General features: G+C 38.8%; 1 protein-coding gene across 1 annotated transcript in view; it reads right to left on the reverse strand.

Annotated features, from left to right (window-relative positions):
* MIPEP (mitochondrial intermediate peptidase) overlaps positions 1–20,238 on the reverse strand; it is a 64,413-nt gene extending 44,175 nt beyond the window's left edge. Inside the window, exons 1-10 of the mRNA XM_062514668.1 lie at positions 19,842–20,238; positions 16,666–16,839; positions 14,753–14,841; positions 13,659–13,745; positions 12,626–12,689; positions 10,777–10,959; positions 8,023–8,179; positions 7,575–7,623; positions 6,869–6,929; positions 6,155–6,207 (exon numbers count right to left, since the gene is read on the reverse strand). Of these exons, the coding sequence (XP_062370652.1) occupies positions 6,155–6,207; positions 6,869–6,929; positions 7,575–7,623; positions 8,023–8,179; positions 10,777–10,959; positions 12,626–12,689; positions 13,659–13,745; positions 14,753–14,841; positions 16,666–16,839; positions 19,842–20,018 (1,094 nt within the window). The 5' untranslated portion in view covers positions 20,019–20,238. The remainder of the gene's footprint in view (positions 1–6,154; positions 6,208–6,868; positions 6,930–7,574; positions 7,624–8,022; positions 8,180–10,776; positions 10,960–12,625; positions 12,690–13,658; positions 13,746–14,752; positions 14,842–16,665; positions 16,840–19,841) is intronic.
* Positions 20,239–20,538: the final 300 nt, after the last annotated feature.

The raw sequence follows: 20,538 nt of genomic DNA on the forward strand, positions 1-20,538 counted from the left end.
AAGAACAGGAAAAGGAAATATCAAAACTTCTATCCATTATAGACATACACACACCCATCAGAAAATACACAATGATTCATCTAAAAGAAGACTTCCTGAAATCAAGGATTTTGTACATATTATATTAATATATTTTACAAGGTTGCTTTTAGTTTTGATGTAGGAAATATAAGATTCATGTAAAAAAAACTGTGGACATCAACACACACTCACCCTGCACAAATCAGTAGCAGCATCAACAAATACATACATGAACTCGTCTGCAGTGGAAAAGAATATTTACCTCTGTGCCAAACTTTCAGTTAAGCTGCTTTGACTTAAGAAAGATAAAAATCAAGACTTAAAGAGGTCCCTTTTATTATAATAATGAATCTTATTTGTTTCTCCTGTAGAATTGCATAACTCTCATGCTTACATGTCGAAAACCATAAAAGACAGAGACACATCAACTTGAATGTAATAGGTTTGCTCTGTATTAATTTTGCACATTCCAGTAACTTAATTCACTCTGAACATCTGATTTCAAATGCCAAAGCACTTGTATTTATAATAAAGCCCAGGAAAGAACAAAAATTTTCTCATATACTCAATGTCAGAATTTGAGCTCCGTAACTTTATGAAATCTCAGTAGCCTCTTAACAAAAGTAGGCATATCAAAGAAAGATGCAGTTTACTTAATGTAAATTCCGCTTTTCATTAAAGGATAAACTACATTTAAGAAATCCAGACACTTTCACAGTTTGCAGCACAGCAGTATTTTTAAGAGAAGCAAAGTAGCCAAACCAATTAAAAAAACTATTATAAAAAAAGTTAACTGACACAATGAGGTATGGTTATTCTTCAAACAAAAAGGCTGTGCCCCTATGAGAAACAAAGATGTAGTATGTGATTATAAATAATTATTTCTAAGCTTGTATGACTTCACTGAGTCTAAATAAAACGCAGACTCAAAATCACTTTAATTTAAGCTGTATCTATGGAACAAGGCTAAAACTGTTTTGTGCAACATGACTTTAATCTATTCTATTAAGAATGTTTTTATAAAATTGAACATTAGGGATATTTGAATCAGGATCATTGTTCTTCAGAACACAAGCATTCAGACTTTTAACAATTGCAAATTAGCTGCTAGGCAAAAATTCTTATCGGTGGCTGTTAAATGTAGTCGCTGATATATCATGACTTCTTTGGGGGTTTTTGTGAGAAAAATTATTATCCTTCTGACATCCACAAAAATATAGTAGATGAAGTTAACTACCTCTAATAAAACAGATTCTGTAAAAATTTTCAAATAAACTTGAAAAGATCTTATTAGTGAAGATAAAAGTCAGATGAACCCCTCAGGTTAACTTGAAGAGATCAAGACGAGGAAAACCCCTTCCAATTTTCATTACATGCTAGACTATTAAACTTCATTCTTTACCTAAAGGGAGGCTCTTAACCATGATTTATAGAAGACTTTGGATTTCTTAAAAATAATAACAATATTAATAATAATAGAAAGCCTTTGTACTCTCATCAACCATAAAGTAGCACCTGTATTTCACATTCCTTTTTTCTTTCTGCTAATTATTCTTGAAAGTTGAATTCTGCTTCACACCAATGCTTTTCAATAACTTTCAGGTTTCCCTCCAAAAAGCTTAATGCACCAGCTTTAGTGACTGGTGAGTTAAAGAGGACTTTCTATACCTACATCAGTTGATTTAACAGAAGGCATGCCTTCCCTTTCTTACAAGTAGTTTGTTACAGGAAGTCCTCTTTCTCTACGAACAGTTTGGTTGAAAGATTTCCTAGTTACATTTTGCATTATTTTTCCACTTCAGCTTTCAAATTTAACAGTGACAGTTTTCTCACATGTTCTGCAAGGGGTCTGGGCTATTCTTCCACATGGCATTCCCTAGAGAGAACAGTCTTCCATAAAACTAAAAATAATTTTACAAAAAGCAGCCATGAACAAGTTTTTTTACTAGTAACTTGCAAACCTCAATACTAGTTGCAGCTTTTAGGATCTTGTGAAACAGCCAGTCACATTTTCATACCTTGGTACTGAACCTACCCCTCTGAAAAAACCCAGAAGTGGTGTCCACCCTCCCCTGAAGCCAGCAACTTGTGTACAGTCCCAACAAGAAAGGATGTGATTTATTCCTAATTTCTGCTAAGATGGCACCGCAAGATCCAAAATGCCTGCAGCTGTCATGGTGGCTTCATTTCCCTATTCATCAGGAAACTAACTTTTTTTTGCACTGATCTGTCATCCTCAAGGCTGATCTTACTTCCTTCTGCAGTCCCAAAGAAAGGGACTAACACTGAGTTAGTACTCTGCAAGCACATCACAGCTTCAAGTTGAATAAAATCTGGGAGATTTTGGCAAAAGTCCTAACAGTGAATTATAGCCACTGAAGTCAACGCAGCCTGGCAAGAACTACAGGTTAAGGAAACAAAAGTCAATACCAAATACACAAAGCTCACTGCTGATAGTTCTCAAGACAGTTCTGCACCTCTGTTAGAAGTCAGTAAGCACTGCCAATCCTACCTTCCAGGCAAATGGCTGACCTCAAAAAGTCTCTCACACCATTTTGGTGTGATTTTCTGTTGTGATTTTCTCTGACCTGGAAGAAGTCAGCAGGACCACCACATCTTTGCAAGACCAGGGCCTTGAGAATTACAGCTGCACTTACTGAGAAGCAATGAAATTTAATTAATACTTGGGTACTTGTCTGCACTAAAATGCAACATTATTACTTCTATAATATACATATTGGACATCTTCTTACTTGTTAGATGCTGAAGCATGTTCTAGCATTCGCTGGTTTATTACCCTTAGCCTGCCAAAATTCTTGAGGTTCTCCTAATTACTCTATCTTCTTTTAAGATACTGCTACAATGAATTTCAGACTTTTGTCTCCTGTTTCTCTTAAAAGTACATTTATACTGACATGTATTTTCTCTGCCTCTTAAACTATAGCTAAAAAAAAATTACACTTAAGTGTAGCTTTAAAGCCAGAGAGGCTACTTAACATAGTCTGGGAAAAAAAAAAAAAAAAAGAAGTAAAATATCCTGTTCCCATCAATGGGAGGCATACACTATTGAAGTAGGATCAAGTTTCCAGGGAAAGGACTTGGTGAGAGCTGACAGAAACAAAATTGTTGTGGCCGGGTTTAGACAGCACAACCGCAACTCTGGGGCTTGAGTCTGGAGCGCCTCCTGCTGTTCAAGTCACAGAACAGCAGCAAGGGTCCGTAACGCCGTGGAAAGAGCGACAAAAACCAACCCCGGGCGACAGCACACAGCATCAAAACTCTACTGTCCAAACCCATGAGGGCATCCTGCATCCTTCAGACAAAAACATCTGCCTCTTAAGACTAGTTATTAGAAATCTAGTGAGGGATTCGTTTCCTTAATCCTGTTACAGTAAAGGCTAAATGTATATTTAGAAGATAAAACACAGAAATACATTTAAAATGCACAACATGCTACAAATATAAAATAGACGCATTAAAAATATGTCATGAGTTTCAGTGTCATTTGAGATGTAGCTGGTCAAAATCTGGAGGACTAAAGAGGAATGGTTGAATAGGCCAAACTAAGAACAGTAAACATGCTATCTCATCTAGTATTTCTTGCACCCTCTAGTGCTGAGTTACTTAATCAAGAACTAAATCCCTGTAGTCTCTTTCTTTATTCCTACATTTGTAAAGATAATCTGCATCTTATGCACCTGACAATACCTAGGAAACTATGGGTGTGTACTTCAGCTGGAACCACGGTGACAGCAGTAGTCCAAAAGGAATACCCAAAAGCATACATTTGCTTCCCTTTTAACAAAAATGTTTTACTAAGCAGAAGAAAAGAGAAAAGCCTAATACAAAAATCCACCATGCAAACTACTACTGAGTCCCAAAACATGAGAGACAAATACATAAGCTATGCTCTGTGCACAGCACTACTACAAATACAACCATGGTATTTCTCTTAAAGCTGAAAGTAAATTTCTTCCAAAAGGAAGAAATCCTTGGAGAACAAAAAAATATAGCAGACTAAACAAAGAACAGGAGAAATGCATGACAGTTAAATGCATCCATTTTGAAAACATATTTTGTGATTCCAAGATGAAAAAATGCAGAATAAAACAGAAGTAAAAATAACGTATTGAGTTTGTAAATAAAAAAGGAAAAACAATATTTAAAATGATTCAGTCATTTTCCAATGGAAAAAAACCAACCAACCAAGTAAAACAACATCACTTTTCCTTAAATGAATAATTTAATACTACAAGATAATTGTCTCAGTTAGGAAGAGAATAACAACAAACAGCCAAAAGTCAAACTCCAGCCAAGCATGAAGGTTTGTGTGACAGATACAGCTCTGATCTTCCAGTTACAAAAGTGCTGACCTGAACATACCATAGCACTCACGGGGCATTCAAGGGACGTGGTCAAACAAGGTAAGTACAAATACAAGACAAAGGATAGGAGAATCTCATTTGAGTAACAGGGCATTTAGGGCACAGATATGACAAGGTATACTCCCATCCCGTGGTTGTATAAATACTCTGACTCCTGCAGAGTTTCACTCATAAAGCACAGTCCTTGACACTATGCAGGGGAGAAGTGAGTTTTAGTTTTCAGAGCTGATTACCCAGTATCCAGTACCCTGTTAAACACCCACAACATGAGCAGAATAAATGTAAAACCTTGTTCAGTCAGTCAGATCAAACACTTTTTCCAAAGACAGACAACTGTTCAGAAAACAGGACTGTGAAAGATCTACACTCTTGTGTTAAAGCAAAGCAGCTCTGCACACAATGGAAAGGAAAACTACTTTTTTTTCCCCAGTCTTGTAGATGCTTGTGTACCTGCCGGAAACAAACAGTCCTGCCCAAGCTGGAGGGAGAAAACATTGGGCCCTAATCCTGCATTGTAATCACAGAGGCCCTACATAGACTCAGGAGACTCTGATACAACTTCCAGACTTGGGGCCTGAATACAAAAAAATAGCAAAGATACATTGCCAATGTCTAGGTCTGTTTTACCTGCAGCTCTCCCTTCACAAAGCCACCCTGCAATTCTTAAAATAACTTAATTGCGTCTCCTATAAAGTCCCGTAAGGAAAGGAAATATTTTTCTTTCAAATGCCAAAAGAGCGGAATAATCTACTTGTGATCATCAGGAACTCAATTATGAGATAATTAGCTTCATGAGGAGATCTAAGGACAGTAAGATCTGTAAGACTTAAGGACAATCAGCATCAGAAGACACTCTTCCAGGAGAAGTAACAACCACAGTGCCTTCTACACCTAATGTTCTAACCCTTATGGTACACACCAATTCTAAAAAGAACCAGGCCAGCTGCTGGCAATCCTTCCATGCCATGTCTATACTACCACAGCTTTCTGATCCAGAGTAAACTACTACTTTAATCAGATACGTCCAGTCTGTTTGTTTAAAAACAGAAAAACTGCAAATCTGCAATGAAGGAAGATTTTTTTTTTAAACCCTCTCGTGAGAGCTGCACAACTTTCAATTATCTTTTTCAACAGAAACCTAAAAGGCCACTGCTGCTGATCTAATAAAGGCAACATGCAGGGCTTACATCTTTCAGAGCTGACATCTCATTAAGTGTAAAGGCCCTGTGCACTCTTTAAGTCTGTGTAAAGGATTTATTTCACAGGCTTTGCAAGAGATATAAGAATGAATTCTATCCATAAGCAGTAAAGATTTACTGAAGAAGTTGCTATTTCAAGTTGCAGAAGAGGATGAAGAAGCACATTGAAGTTAAAATATGAAGAGGAGCTGAAATGTATTCAGTGTTCAAAATTTATTTTTAAACAGTACTACAGCCCAGCTAAGAACTGAAAGCAAAACAAAAATAGGATCTTCTATCTGTTCTGAAACTGCTTCATCCTCTTTTATCTTCAAAGAGGGCCAATACTTCCCTGCAAAACAACATAGGAGCCAAAAATTTCTACTGCCATTCTAGCAGTAACTAAAAAATATTACAAATAATGCTCCCACCAGATAATATTTATTTTTTCCTATTGAGGTACATCTTCAAAGAAAGAAATTCTGTTTATATTGAGGAGTTTCTTTGTCTTTATTGCAAGGACATTCATTTACATTACAATCAGGAACATAAGGAGCATAAGGAGCTTACCTCTCAGCACGAAGGACTCCACTGTAGTAGGGGTGATCCCACGGCATCAGCATCTGAAAAAGAATTCCAGCTTATAATTATAATAATGGACAACAAGTGAACCCAAAGTAAAAGTTTCATTTCACTTGAGTATTTCTGCAGTTTCAGCAAGTCACAGAATTTTAAAAGACAATGAGTAGAAGTTAGGGCTCAAACCAAAAACAGCATCATACATCATAACCTGAAAACCTTTTTAACATTTCTTGAAGATTGGTCTTCTTATTCAACTGTATGATAGGACTTCATACCAGATTTCAAGACATACACTCAAATAAAAGTTCAAATACAGTTCAAATAAAAAGATAAACCTAAATATGTACAGCATTAAGATACATTTAATGTAATATACAAAATGGACTTGAATCTAACCTAAAGTACAGCCTTTATTTTTCAAATGAGTCAATTGATTCAAAGCAAAGTGATACTCCCTTTCACTCATTTATGTTTTGGTTATCTCAGTATCACTTTGTATAAACCAACAGCTCTCTCATACTCAATATTTGATTTTAATACAGCAGCTTAGTAGTCAGAAAGCATTTGAAGCTAGAAGAGAGAATGTTTCTAATTCTACTACATCTTGTACACTAAAGTAGAAGTTATTGTAGAACATGATTACCTTATAATGTATTTTCAAAAGAGACAAAACGGACAATCACACATGGAAATGTAACTTACTGAATTGTGGGGGTTCAGTTTTGTTTTCATCTTTGTCATCATTTCGAAGTCTTTTTGAGTTCTGAAAAATATTTTATGACAAAAATGTTAACAAAAGATTTTTGAGCAGTGAAATACAGTACATGTTAATATTCCATCCTAATGAAATGTCCATCATCAGAGATTTGTAGTACTAAATAAAATGACTATATAAAATAGCAGGCCCACATACAACAGTAGAAAAACCTTTTCACTCTGCTTCTGCCATTCAGGTACTTTGAAATTCAGTCCCTCTTCCTGTGGTTGTACAGCTCCAAAGCATTTTCATTCTTATGATACACCCCATTTATACCTAGGAATGAAACTGTTTTGTTTGTGCTGTGTGGAGCTCAGGGTGGCAAGAGGGACAAACAGGGAAATTTGTCTATAGATGCAAATTATATGCAGTTGTGCATAAGGCAAGAAGACTAGGAGAGGTGTTCTACAATTCAACTTGGTCTTCTAGTTTGCTGTTAACTGAATTTCCTGCATTCAGTCCTGGGTGTTCTCTGATCACAGACACAAAATTTATTCTAAGCAAATAGCCTTCTCAAAATTTTGGGGAAATCTTGGTTTTTGTTTCATCAGAGCATAATAAGCAGCACTGACCAACTTATTAGTGCACAAGTCCCTCTATTCTTGAAATAAAGAATATGGTTAAAAAAAAACTCAGTAAAAAAAGACATACCTTTTAGACAGCTGCTCAGAAAGCTTCTCGAGAAATTGTCTTACTGTTTCTAGAAGGAAGTAAAAAGTGTTAAAATTATTTTTCCCTAAAGGATGTTAAATTTACATGAGAATATTCCAAACAAAAACTCCTTTAGATCTTGTAACAAACTACTCCATTGACATTATTTCAAGAGAATTTAGTACTACATTTACTTTGTTACGTGCTGAGATAATGACACCTTCATAATGTAAGGCGTGAGCATCAATTCTGATCCAAAACACCAGATCCTCCTCAGTGAGTAGTTATTTACAACAAACACCACATATGGCATACAGCAAAATGTAACTGCAACAAAACACATCACTGGGAGAAGCATGTGTAAACTCAGCTAAAGGAACTAACAACCTCTGACCTCAACCAGTACACATTTGATTTCTTAGTGTGTCCTTCCATACATGCCTTATACCTGGATTTTTGGCCATAGTTCCCTGAAGAGCCCTGTGGGCAAAGGTGTCGTAGCCAACCAACTGTGCCAGGCTGTTTCGGCTCACGAGCAATTCCTCCAATCGAGCCAACTGCTGAGAGTTTGAATGGAGAAAAATCTTGTAAGCAGCTTCTCGCACCTAATACATGAAAAAAAAAAAAAAGTCACATTGCAACAGAGTAATTTTTAACAGAAACAAGTGATGCAACTGAAGATCTGGTATAACAGCCATACTTCATTGATATTGTTGGGATAAGGCCTGAAGCCTTCTAACAATAGTAATTACAACTGCCTGACAATTACAGCTCTCTTACCCATGACAAGTGGAATGAGGAAACGCAATGAGGCAACCTAACAGATCAAGACTGCCAAAAAGGGTCCTGTTCTCTACCCCTGTCAACAGTCTCTCATCACCACCTCCCTCTTTCTGCCAACATCTGTGCTTTTCAGACCCCTCTGTGGGCTGTCTTAACTTATTAAAACTTCTGAAAATAAACCCAAATTGTTCTCTGCATATCAGCTAAGTTTACTCACAGAAGGATCAGACAAGGAAAATGAAACAGGGTCGGGGAGAGAAAAGAGAGGAGGAGAAAAGCCTTACTTCTTTTGCAGTAGAATAATACTAGTCTGTGCATCTACTCACAAACTTTCTCCTTTTCTCATATTTTTTATTTAGTTTGGGTCTTATTGTAACTCTGAAAAAAAAATACCTGGAGACTCATAAATTTGATAAAATGTTTTTATGCTTCACAAACCAATCACAAATTTTATTTTTTTGTACATATATATATATATATATATATATGTACATATATATATATGGAATAAGCTCAGGAAATCCAGCAACAACTTATACTTGCCTTCATCTGAACTAAGCTTCTCTCTACATAGTTAAAGTGAAGAAAACCCTGGAGTGTTCTAATATGCTCCTGATCCTAGAATTGTATCTAAAAGTCTAGGGAGCCACTGCCACATTTCAGTGAGTTTAAATTAATTTTAGATTTATAACTCTAATTATTTTTCAGAAAAATAACATTAACTAAAGTAAGATTTTTTTTCAGGATAAGTCAAATTGGATGGGACTTCATGAGGCCTCTAATCTAATCTCTTGCACAAAGCAGAGACAGCTATAAGGTAAGGCCAAGTCACACAAAGCTTTTTCCAGTCTGGTCCTGAAACCCTGCACATATGGGAGAGACAGCATGAACTCACTATTTCACTGCACAGGGAAAACCCCAACTGCCATTTCTCACCTCAACTTCTGCCTTTTGACACTTGCTCTCCTGTCATGCACCATGCTGAAGAGCCTGGCTCTATTGTCTCCACGTCATCCTTGTAGGTACAGGCAGGGTGCTGTCAGGGTCCTCCCAGACCACCTCTGCGACAGGGTGAACAAGCCCAGATCCCTATGCCCTTCCTAACAGTGCCAGCACTCCAGTTACTGCCCATCTCGGTGGGCTCTGTTGAAGACACTCCTGAAGAGTGGGGTGATAATCCAGTCCAGTCCAGATGCTGTTGGCCCCTTTGTTGCCAGGGTCACTGCAAGCTCATGCTCAGCTTGCTGCCCATCAATACTGTGGGCCTTTGCCACAGACCAGACCCTGCCAGGCAGCCCCAGCCTGTCCCATAACCAGGAATTCTCCATTTCCAGGTGTATGACTTTGCTCTTGTCCTTTCTGAATTACATAAGACTACCACTGAACCATTGTACCAGCTTTGAGGCCACTCTGAGCATCAGCCTTGACCTTCATGTGTACTGATTGCTCCTCCCTATTTGCTCTCTCCTGCACATCTGGTAGGCAAACCCTCTGTCACTTCCTTTATGTAACCGATAAAGGTGTTAAACAGGGGATCCAGGACAGACCCATGCAAGAGTTCTTCCATTACCAGTCTTCCTGTAGGGTGCATTTCAACCAGTACTCTCTGAGTTTGATCATGAAATTAGCTTTTTTACCTATCTGGTTGTCCACCAATCCAGACTGTAATCTCCTACCTTGGACTAAAGTCAGTGATGAACACTGAGGCAAAAGAAATTGATGAGCAGCTCAGCCTTATGCGTCTGCTGTCAGTCACCCGCCTTACTCAGCACTGAGTCCATGTTTTCCTTGCTCAGGCTTTTCTCTTGCTGCTTTTGATGTCCCTTCCAAGTCACAATTGCAGTTGAGCTTTGACCTTCCCAACATCACCCCTACACACACACAGGCAATGTTTCTACATTCCTCCCCTGGATCTTGTACCTGCTTCTACTCCATGCATGTTATCTTTTGGAGATGAAGCTTTGATAAGAACTGTCTGCTTGGCAAGCCTAGTTCCTGATACATATGCTTGGCTTTCTAAGGATCAGGATGCCCTAATACTGAGTATCTCAATATTCTCACATGCTTGGAGAATGCTGCCTTTAGAGAACTACCTGCTTTCTTGAGCTCCTTTACCCTTCAGAATAGCATTTCATGGGATCCCACCTCTAAATAAACTGAAGTGTGCTTGCCTAAAATCCAGAGTCTGCCCCTCTTCTTCCTCCAACCATTCAGGATCTGCACAGCCATTATTTCATACCTACTACCAGCAAATATGCCACTGATTATTACATTCTACAAAGGCTTTTCCTTGTTAGTAATAACAGCATGCATTTGCCAGTAACAAACCACATGCATTTGCCTCACTGACAAACCAAATAACTGATAGGCAGGCACTTTTGGTATAAAGGATGCCAAAATAAAGTCAGGAAATACAAACCAGATCATCAGGACAATCAGCATGCAGACCAGCAACTTGTAAGTAATTGCCTTCAGCTGTAAAATTATACCGAATATGCTCTGGCAAAACATGTTTGTCAATCTTGTTGGGAATGTGAGTTCCTATCAAAAATTCGTTACATAAATCCAATATTCTGACGTTGAGGTCGACTGCCTTTTTACGCTGTAAGAAAAATAAAGCATAAAATAGTATCTTCAGTATCTTCAGACACAGTACAAGCAGAACTCAAAGCTTCTAAATCTTAGAGGACTCTTTCAAAAATAAAGCAGAAAGTACAACACTTAAGATTACACCTATGGAATCAACAAAGTCATAATGCAGGGCAAGTCAACAAGATTAGATGCTCATAAAGCATTGAAATTTCAAAGAAAATTGCCATGTTTCCACAGTAAGAAAATGTACAGTGGAGTTCAAATAGAATCTACATAAGCTTTACTAGCTTGTAACTGATTGCTATATAAAATATTGAATAAATAAAGAAACATCTTTGAGAGAGATATCCTAATACGTGTAATTAAATTTTTCTTTTTCCTGTATTGTGCTGTTTTCTGGAGACTCTAAACTATTTACAGTATTTCAATCCTCCTCTTAGGAGTTTGTGATTTAGAGTTTCATCATCATCATCACAGTAGATCACATACTTAATCATGTAAGATGTGCTTCAGTGAATTTGCTCACATTAGTAGAGTACGGTCTTAATTGTCTGTGGGTTTATAGCTCAAAAAACCAAAGGCTCAGAGTACAGACACAACATAACTTGTAAAGTCCAAAGAATGACATAACGCAAACTCTGTCCTCCCATTCCCACCCTTTCTCTTGAAAACATATCTTTCAGTTTTATTTTAAAAAGCAGAAATTCTTTGTAGCAGAAGTAAATTTCAATTTACAACATGGAAGGGTTTCTAAACTCTTAAATGAGAACTGAAAAGAAATACAGAGCAGCAAGCAAGAAAAGTGGGATAAGCAGGGAAGAAGATGAAAGCATGCAAAAATAAGTGAAATTGCAACTGAAAGGAGATGAAGCACCATAGAACCAATAGTTAAATCAGGCAAAAACCCCAGAGTTAAACTTTCAGGGATGTTCTTTGCACAAAGTAATTCTAAAAATTATATTCTAGAACCACTTTTTAGGTCACAAAACAGCACCAAACAGAGTAAATCTATAGCATCAATCTGGTAGAAGAGCTTCTGTACAGATCTTTTTGGAAGGGATAACTCAAACATGGAATTAACTGTATACATGACATGAACTATGAACAGACAGAGCATCCATGCCACAAAGCATGGTGTAAGATGCTGCGTTTGGAAAATCCATCATTAACTACTGCAAAAGTATGTAAAAGCTCCAAGACAGGTAATCAGACCATGACCAGATATTCAATTTTGAAAAAGATTTACAACTTCTGGTTATGTGAGCACCCCAGGAGTGCCTGGACACACAGCTGATCCCTTCACACACCCCACCTGATTAACCTGTCATCAAGGTGCACAGAGTGCTGCTCTTCCCTCTCTGCAAATATAATGCTCTGACAGCTGAGTAGCTATTTTAAATATCTGATGCAGACACCAAAGAAAGAAAACAGGATCACAGGACTTGCTTATAACTCCTCAGAACAGCAAGGAACAATGAGGACCAAACTGGGGAGAACAACTACCTAAAAACTGCCTTTAGAAGTGATTTAAAATAGACAAAATTCACCACTTCTAAGGCAACAAATTTCCACACAGGACAAACTGACCCAGAACCACGTGATTTCATGTCCCACATGTTTCATTATCTGGTCTTTTGTAGACAAATTTCTGTTCATACATTGTAGCCAGAAATTACCTTTTCTTCATCCAAATGAATGCCACTGATCTCAAAATCAAACATAAAAAGTTCTGCCACTCGCCTAAAAATACAGTAAATCCCTGTTAAAAGAGCTTCATTTGATAGTAAGCATAATTTCTTAACAGATTTTGCCTTTAATAGTTCTTTACATTTCATGTCTTTCACAGAGAATATTGCCACAGTTATATTAATGTTCTTATTAGGGACAAAGATTTCCTATGTTTTAAATCCTTAGCAATTTACTCCTGAGAAACAATCTGTCCTTTGTTTTTAGTTCAGTCATCTGCTTTGAAAATATCCTTCAAAATAATTCCAGTACCTTCATCTAGATGTTCATCCAATTTGTGCAAATTACCATTCTAATTTCCTTTCACACCTCACTTATCCTAACATCAGAAGAATACCTTTCCAAATCTAACACCCTTGATCATGGTGAAAGAAGGAAGAAGGAAATAAGCATATACATTAAGCTTGTCTAACCATGTCAGTGAATAAGTAATTCAGAACTATAACTGCATAAACAGATAATAAAACCTATTACAGAAATCATAGAATAAGCTTTTAATAAATATACTGCTAATCTGATTTTGAAAAATATAAATAAACTTCTATAAAGTGAAATCAAGTTATATCATCTGTTCCCTAATTTTATTCCTAAAAACACTGATATGTACACCACAGTACAGTATATAATTTCAATCAAAAGAATATTCTTGAAAAAAAATTTAAGTTTCCATTTTTTTGGTCTTGCAAGATCTCAGATATTCAGCATAAATATATCTTGAGCTCTACAGTCACAGACATTCTCCAAGATTACACAACTACAAACTTCCTAACTCCTGTGCAGGTAATTTGGTAGCGACTAATAAGTTAATAATGGAGATGTGGACTGTTTCTACAAAAGTTGCATTTATTAATATAAGAAAACACAAAATATAAGTACAATAAGGAACTATATATACCATCTGATAATCTAAATCTACAAGATTTTATTTATAATCTATAAAGAGCTATGAGAATTAATAAATACCTGGTTTCTGGATCTAAGGAACTCATTACAGTTTCATCAGATAGCAGACGTCGCAGACTCTGACACAGTTCAACATCTGTATTTAATCTGAAAAGATACAGAGTAAAACAATCCTGCATTAGCAACAGACTAATGTTTCAGTTTCTTGGTATTACTCCTTCAAAGGCAGTATTTAGTGAAACAATATTAAAAGCCAAGGACTGTATTTTCAAAATGCTTTCTGGTTCACAATCACAGTTAAAAAGTAGAAAAATTCTATACAGAGCATGTGTGGACAAACCAGTATGGAAACAGGTCTTGTGCATCTGACAGAAAAAAATTTTGGACAGTATTTTGTGGCAGTATGAGCAAGCCTAACACTGACTGCTTATTTTTTAATGAACAAAGATAATCATGGTGAGAGCATAAAGGTGGAAGAAGGGTTTTCTAATCCTTACTTTGAAAGGACTCCATTAAAGGAAAACCTTTAATGTCTAGTTTGGCATCAGATAAATGGGCTGCGACTGCCACTGGGATAGACTAAAGAGCTGACTATCCCCAGAACATTTCCACACACCAACACTGTCCCCATGCAGATAACATTGTGTGACTGGATTTGCTGGCATGTTACCTGCACTTCCAGGTGGGATACAGTGAAAACACATGCACACAATACTTCATGAGCCTCTCAAGATAATATGCGAGTAATTTCTTCTTTCTACAGATTTATTATCTGAAGTGGTATGCAGATACTAAAGTAATATTGTTATACATGGTGTGCCTAATCAAAGTGTGTTTAACCAAAGTCCTGAGAAACCCACTTTCAAGCATTTTGTACATAAACTTTACATCTACTAGAGAATTGTCACAAGTCCTAGAAAAATACCACTTCAGCCATTGATGGGCTTCAGTGACAGGGACTGCACCTAAAATAGAAAAACATTTCATGAAATACTGTAACAAACCTAAATATCTGAAACTGAAGACCGACACTTTCTTCCCATGCACAAATACTTTTTGTTGATTGCTGCTTTCATAGATGATCATACAGTACTTTTTTAAGCTGCATACGGAAATAGAAAAAAAAAAAAAAAGAAGAAAAGAAGAAAACATACTTCTCTACCACTGTACCGATGTTCCTGCAAGCTTCCTCAGCAGCCTCTCTGAATGCAAAGTCAGGGTGGGCAACTTTTACAAAATCAGCCTGATGCAGTAGAAGAACACAGTGAGGCAAAAGACAAAAAAAAATCCTGGCTTATAAATAAATTGCATTTAAGCAGTTCCATTTATATTAACATTTATTTCTGCAGTTCTACACAATCATTTTGTAGAATTTGCCTTTTTCTGTCTAAAACATAAAGCTGATTGGAAAAATTTGCTGACAATTATTAAACCACACAGTGCCTGTGCCTTTCCAATAAACATCATTAATTCACACACTTCTTAAAACATTTTAAGTAGTGTTTATCTTAAGAGTCCTTACAAAAACATAGAGCTACTCCAACACATAAAAGATTTTTAAAACTAAATTTTCTTGTTAAGAAGAAAGCACACCACCAAATGTGCATATTTCCTGTTAGGAAGAAATACTGATTTTTTAATAAATCTCCACATTCTTCAGGGGGTTCATAAGTCTAGAAGGATGCTAAAAGGGGCTGGAGAGCTAGGGGCTTCCAGGACTGCTGACACGAGTTCAGGCCGGCTTTAGCATTGAAATTATAGACTTAAAAGATTAGGAATATATTTACAGTCTTGGAATATATTGCAGACATGAAGCACAATTTTACAGAAAGTACATGCAACAAGCTGACAGTATAAAGCTGACAGTATATATCGCAGTTTGATAGAAAAGGCAGCCTTAGAAACGTTATACACTTCATTTTACTTCTTTAGAATTCCTTTTTAAAATCCTGTATAATACTGACAGAAAAGGTGCTGAATGACAGATATCAAAATTCCTAACAACAGACAACAATCACCACATAACTTCCAGACAGTTCTGTAAACTGTGCATCTGTGAACATAAAAAGCCTGAATACAGTACAAAGGACATTATTTTAACTTAGTAAACTGATACAAAACTATGGCCACTTAATTCTGACATTAACGTTTTACTTAGGTATTGATTGATTTATTAAGCAGAATTAGGCATAGTCGATACAAAACATAAGAACTAATGACTTGACAGAGCTTGTAAGTACTTTCAGAAGGAAAAAGTGCCTGGCACAAAATATGTCTTAAATCTACAAAAGAGTAAGAAACAAGATTGGAGAACTGAAAACACACAGAAACACTCAAATGTGAAAACCCAAGCGGCCTCAAAAAATCTCAGAGACCTATTCACTAAGAATTGATTTCAGTATGAAGGTTGGTTCTGCTTCCTTCAAACAAAGAATGATGCTTTGGTGAAAGATGTACTTTGGGCAAACTTCCAGAGAGCAATATGAAATGCTCTATTAAATGTAAAATTTTTTGATACAGAATATCAGACCAAGTACTCTAAATCTCTGGGCAAAAAAACACTACAATCTAAGAAATTGCTGCCTTTTTCTTGTGTTAATAAAAAAGTGATACTGTTGAGTTTCATCTGCTGCCTTTACTCTGAAAGTTTTTTGTAGACCTTCACCTAAAAATGACCATAACTGAAAACATGTTCATTGCCACCACAACTTTAACTCTGAAATCAAAACCCTCTTTTCTAAAATGTAAGTGATGCTGGGTAGCTTATGTATTAACATTGCAGCAGAAACACAAGTATGATTTCACTGCTGTTTTTCTTGTTGTGGCTTCTATACTGTTTTTGCATCTGTCTTAAAAATACCTAGACAGCTTGACAGGATTTGTAATTAGCTATCATTTGGTAAAAGCCTTTGTAATTCACTTTCAATCAATTTAATTTTCTGTCTTAACACAAAACTTTATGGAGCTTATCTGCTATTTATTGCAGTGCAGAAAATCACAAAGGGGAACATGGTGTAAGCTCAGCCACTTCAGAAGAATTTATATAAAATTTAAAAAAGCAACATACCAAGTCTGCTACTCTGCACAGGCTATCTGAAAGCTGATCAAAGATCATCACAGTCTCTGGCCCAGGTGGTGTTGAACATGCCTTCTGGACAAGCTGTTCCGATTCTTGCAATGCTTTGTTCTGTGCTTCTTGAAATCCTTCTGGACAGCTCAGTTCTGGAACACCAAACAGACCCTACAGTGCAGAGCACAATGAAAACCCATCATTATTGCCCTCTTTGATTTCTGCACCTTTGTTTCAAGATTGAATTATCACTACAGAATTTTACCAAAATGACTCTAGCTAGCATATTGTAACATTTCACTGGCCAGCAGCACCAGATATCAAGACATTACAGGCAACAGGACAGTTTTCTCAGGCTCACTAAATTAACTCCCAATACTGGAAGCAGACCTTCAACAACAACTGAAAATGCTTGTGGAATGAACAGTTTTATTCCTGAAGTTCCTATCAAGCCTGGCCCTGTCCCACAGAGCAAGGTAAACACACTTTGTGCAGGGTAAATGCAGATGGCACTTGTATTCTGCATTTGTGGAAGAGACTTAGAGAGGTTCTACCACTGATCAAACAAAATTACTAATGCTAGCAGATAGAGAAGTTCCACAGTGCAGACCTACAACAGGAAAAAGATCTCAAAGAATCACAGAATCCCCTGAGTTGGAAGTGATGCCTAAAGATTTTTTAGTTTTATGTATTCTTCATGTATGTAGATTTTGTAGACTCTTATTACAAAGTCATAACTTCTAGTACTTTTCCAGCTCACTTTTGCACAGTTAACAAATTCCTATTGATGCATTTTTAAAATTCTGTTTAGTCTTGCCTGTTAGTTTAGCAGGGACACTTTATCTTGCACCATGTATCATAGACATAATAAAATGCAGAGTTACAAGATGGGGGGGGGGGGAAGGGTCTTCAATGGGGCTGAACCCAGGGGGGAAATTATCTAACCCATCTGCTTTCTAATTGGACAATATTGATAGTTATACTAATCAACAAACCTTGTAAAAATTGTAGAACTACTGTATCACATATATGCATCACCATGTCATGCACCTTGAAGGCTTTCAATTAAAGATCTGCTTTTATACGACCATTTTAACACTGTTTGGAAAAGTTTTGTGTTTTATTCCACGTGACAGAAGGGACTCACAAGGATCAGTGAGGTCCAGTTCCTGGCCCTGCACTGGACATCCCCAAGAGTCACACGATGTGCCTGAGTGCATTGTCCAAACACTTCTTGAACTCTGTCAGGCTTGATGCTGTGACCACTTCCCTGGGGAGCCTGTTCCAGTGCCCAACCACCCCCTGGGTGAAAAACCTTACCCCAGTAATTCCTTAATTTCACTTAAAGCAACATCTCTTCAAGCAATACACTCCCTTTGCAACTGCCCAACTACAACATGAACATCTCCTCACCCCCGACTACAGCATCGAACAGTGAAAGTTACATGACTACACGTCACATCTATCCCTTCCCAAAGTCAACCTCAGTATCTAAAAATCACAATCTGGATTTTCAAATCTGCAGTCCAGTCAGTTTATGACCCACTTTCTGCAAACTCTTTGTATTATACCAGTCAGCTGCGGGTTTGCATATAGCTTGCCAGTATTTATCCAAATAAAATAAAAAGCTACAAATTGACAGCTCATCTGTACAAGTACATATTCTGAAGCAAATGCAACCCTTCAAATATGCACCTGGAACATTCTGCACTGCTTTTTCCTACTTTCTTTCTGTCTGCTAAAAGCACCTTCTTTTTCTGCTAAAGAAAGAAAACCTTTCCTCACACCATGTTTTAATTTATTATTTGGGAACAGGAACTGAAGTGAACACTGAAAAAGGTGTTTTTATACCTACACATGTGTGCACACAAACATAAATACACTTGTATGACAGCACTCTTGAATAACATTTGCTATGGAAGACTTGAGACTGCCCCTTCACTCAGATCCTCAGCCAGAGGATGCAATGTTCTGCAATATCCCTGAGAGCTCCAGGTCTTCCTGCTACCTTATCACCCACCCTCCCAAGTGAGCTTGTCCTGCACATGCAGTGCTCTGTGACCAGGATGTATCCCCTCTTAAAGATAAATAAGCCATGGAATTCCTCTTATATATGACATCAAGTTTAACATAAAAATTCAAAAATTATAGTAAAAATGAAGCTTGGTGCAGCTCTCTCTGTCCTTTAATGGTATGGGCTGCATGGCTGAAACATTTTTTCTTTGTTTGGTCTCAACATTTACATGCTACCTGGCACAGCCTCTTTGTAAGCCTGAAATACACACCTCCATTCCAAAAGAACTGTGGGCCAAATCATCTGTAATACATTCCCTAGACCAGCCAAATGGACATTATTTAACTGGATTATTTCCTGAAGCAAGACTTACACCAGCACGCTTGCAGAAGCATGAGAACCTGAAGAAAGGTTTCCCAACCAAGCGCCAGATTATAAACAGAGGTCAGATTTGTCTTCTCTAAAACCCAAAGTTCAACAGCTGCACCAGGCTGGGCACCATGACAGGAATAGCTGAGTCAGCAGGCAAACACCCAGATTTTACAGCTGCACCTATTCTGTGCGCACCATGCCATCTTACCCTCACCGGGAGCCTCTTGACTCCTGGACACACAGTAACAAACGTCCCTGACTCACTCTAAAAAGATACGCCCCAGAAAACCCAACTGTCACAAAATCAGCCAAGAAATCAATTTTTTTTTTTTTTTTTTTCCTGTCACAGGCAGAACATCAAGAACAACACCCGGGGAAGAGGATGCGAGCAGCGTGTTTACAGTGCTCCTGAAGAGCACTGCACGGCACCGACACGTGAACGACGGCACAGCCATGGCAGGGCTGGCAGGGAAAGGGCAGTGGTCAGGGAAGTCTCACTTTATGGACATGTGGTCACCACCGAAGCTCAAAGCGTTCCCACGCACAAGGCCATCACTGTCAAACGCTTCTGTGTCCAAAAGGCACAACGTTTGGGTTTGCTAGAAGCAATATAAACTCTCACTTAAAGAAAAAAAAAAAAAAAAAGTTTTCACACAAGAGAAAAATTACCCCCAAAAAAAGAATTCCCTTAAAACGGTTCAGGCAAGCAGAGCAAAGCACGAGGATGCCAGCAGCCAGGGCCTCCTCCTGCCGCAGCAGGGCCCGGCCCTCCCCTCCCGCCGCTCACCGTGTCCCTGCCCGCCGCGCGGCCGCGCAGCGGCTGCTGCTGCTGCTGCTTCGCATCGAAGGCGGTGCCCACGGGGCACCAGCTGGTGCTGACGGCCCGGCCGCCCTGCCCCGCCGCCCGGCCCCGCAGCGCCCGGCCCAGCGCCGCGGGCAGCGCCCGCCGGCAGCCGCCCAGCATGGCACGGCTCGGCTCGGCTCGGCACGGCAAGGCGGAGCGGGCCCGGCACAGCCGAGGCCTCTGCTCGGCCGCGACCTCCGCGCGTCCGCACCGAGGGGAGGGGCGGCAGCAGGAGGCGGAGCTAGAGGCGGAGTTCCGGGCTCCCGCAGCCCCGTCGCCGCCGGGCAGCTCTGCCCTGACCCCTCAGCGCTCTCCCGGGCTCTCAGCTCTGCCCCGAGCCCTCAGCGCTCTCCCGGGCCCTCAGCTCTGCCCCGAGCTCTCAGCGCTCTCCCGGGCTCTCAGCTCTGCCCCGAGCCCTCAGCGCTGCCCCGAGCCCTCAGCGCTCTCCCGGCCTGCCTCGCTTCCCGGCTCACCAGCGCCCGACCCGGCCGCAGCGTGGCCTCTGCCGGCTGATACCCGAGCTACACGTTCTCCAACCAAAACTAAGGCCCCTTTAAAACGTTTATTCGGTCTAGATGTTTCTGTGATACAAACTTGAAGCTCGTGGCTTACGGGAAAGAACTTCGTCTTGCTGAAAGAT

Source organism: Cinclus cinclus, chromosome 2, assembly GCF_963662255.1.
Source record: "Cinclus cinclus chromosome 2, bCinCin1.1, whole genome shotgun sequence".
Taxonomy (NCBI): Eukaryota; Metazoa; Chordata; class Aves; order Passeriformes; family Cinclidae; genus Cinclus; species Cinclus cinclus.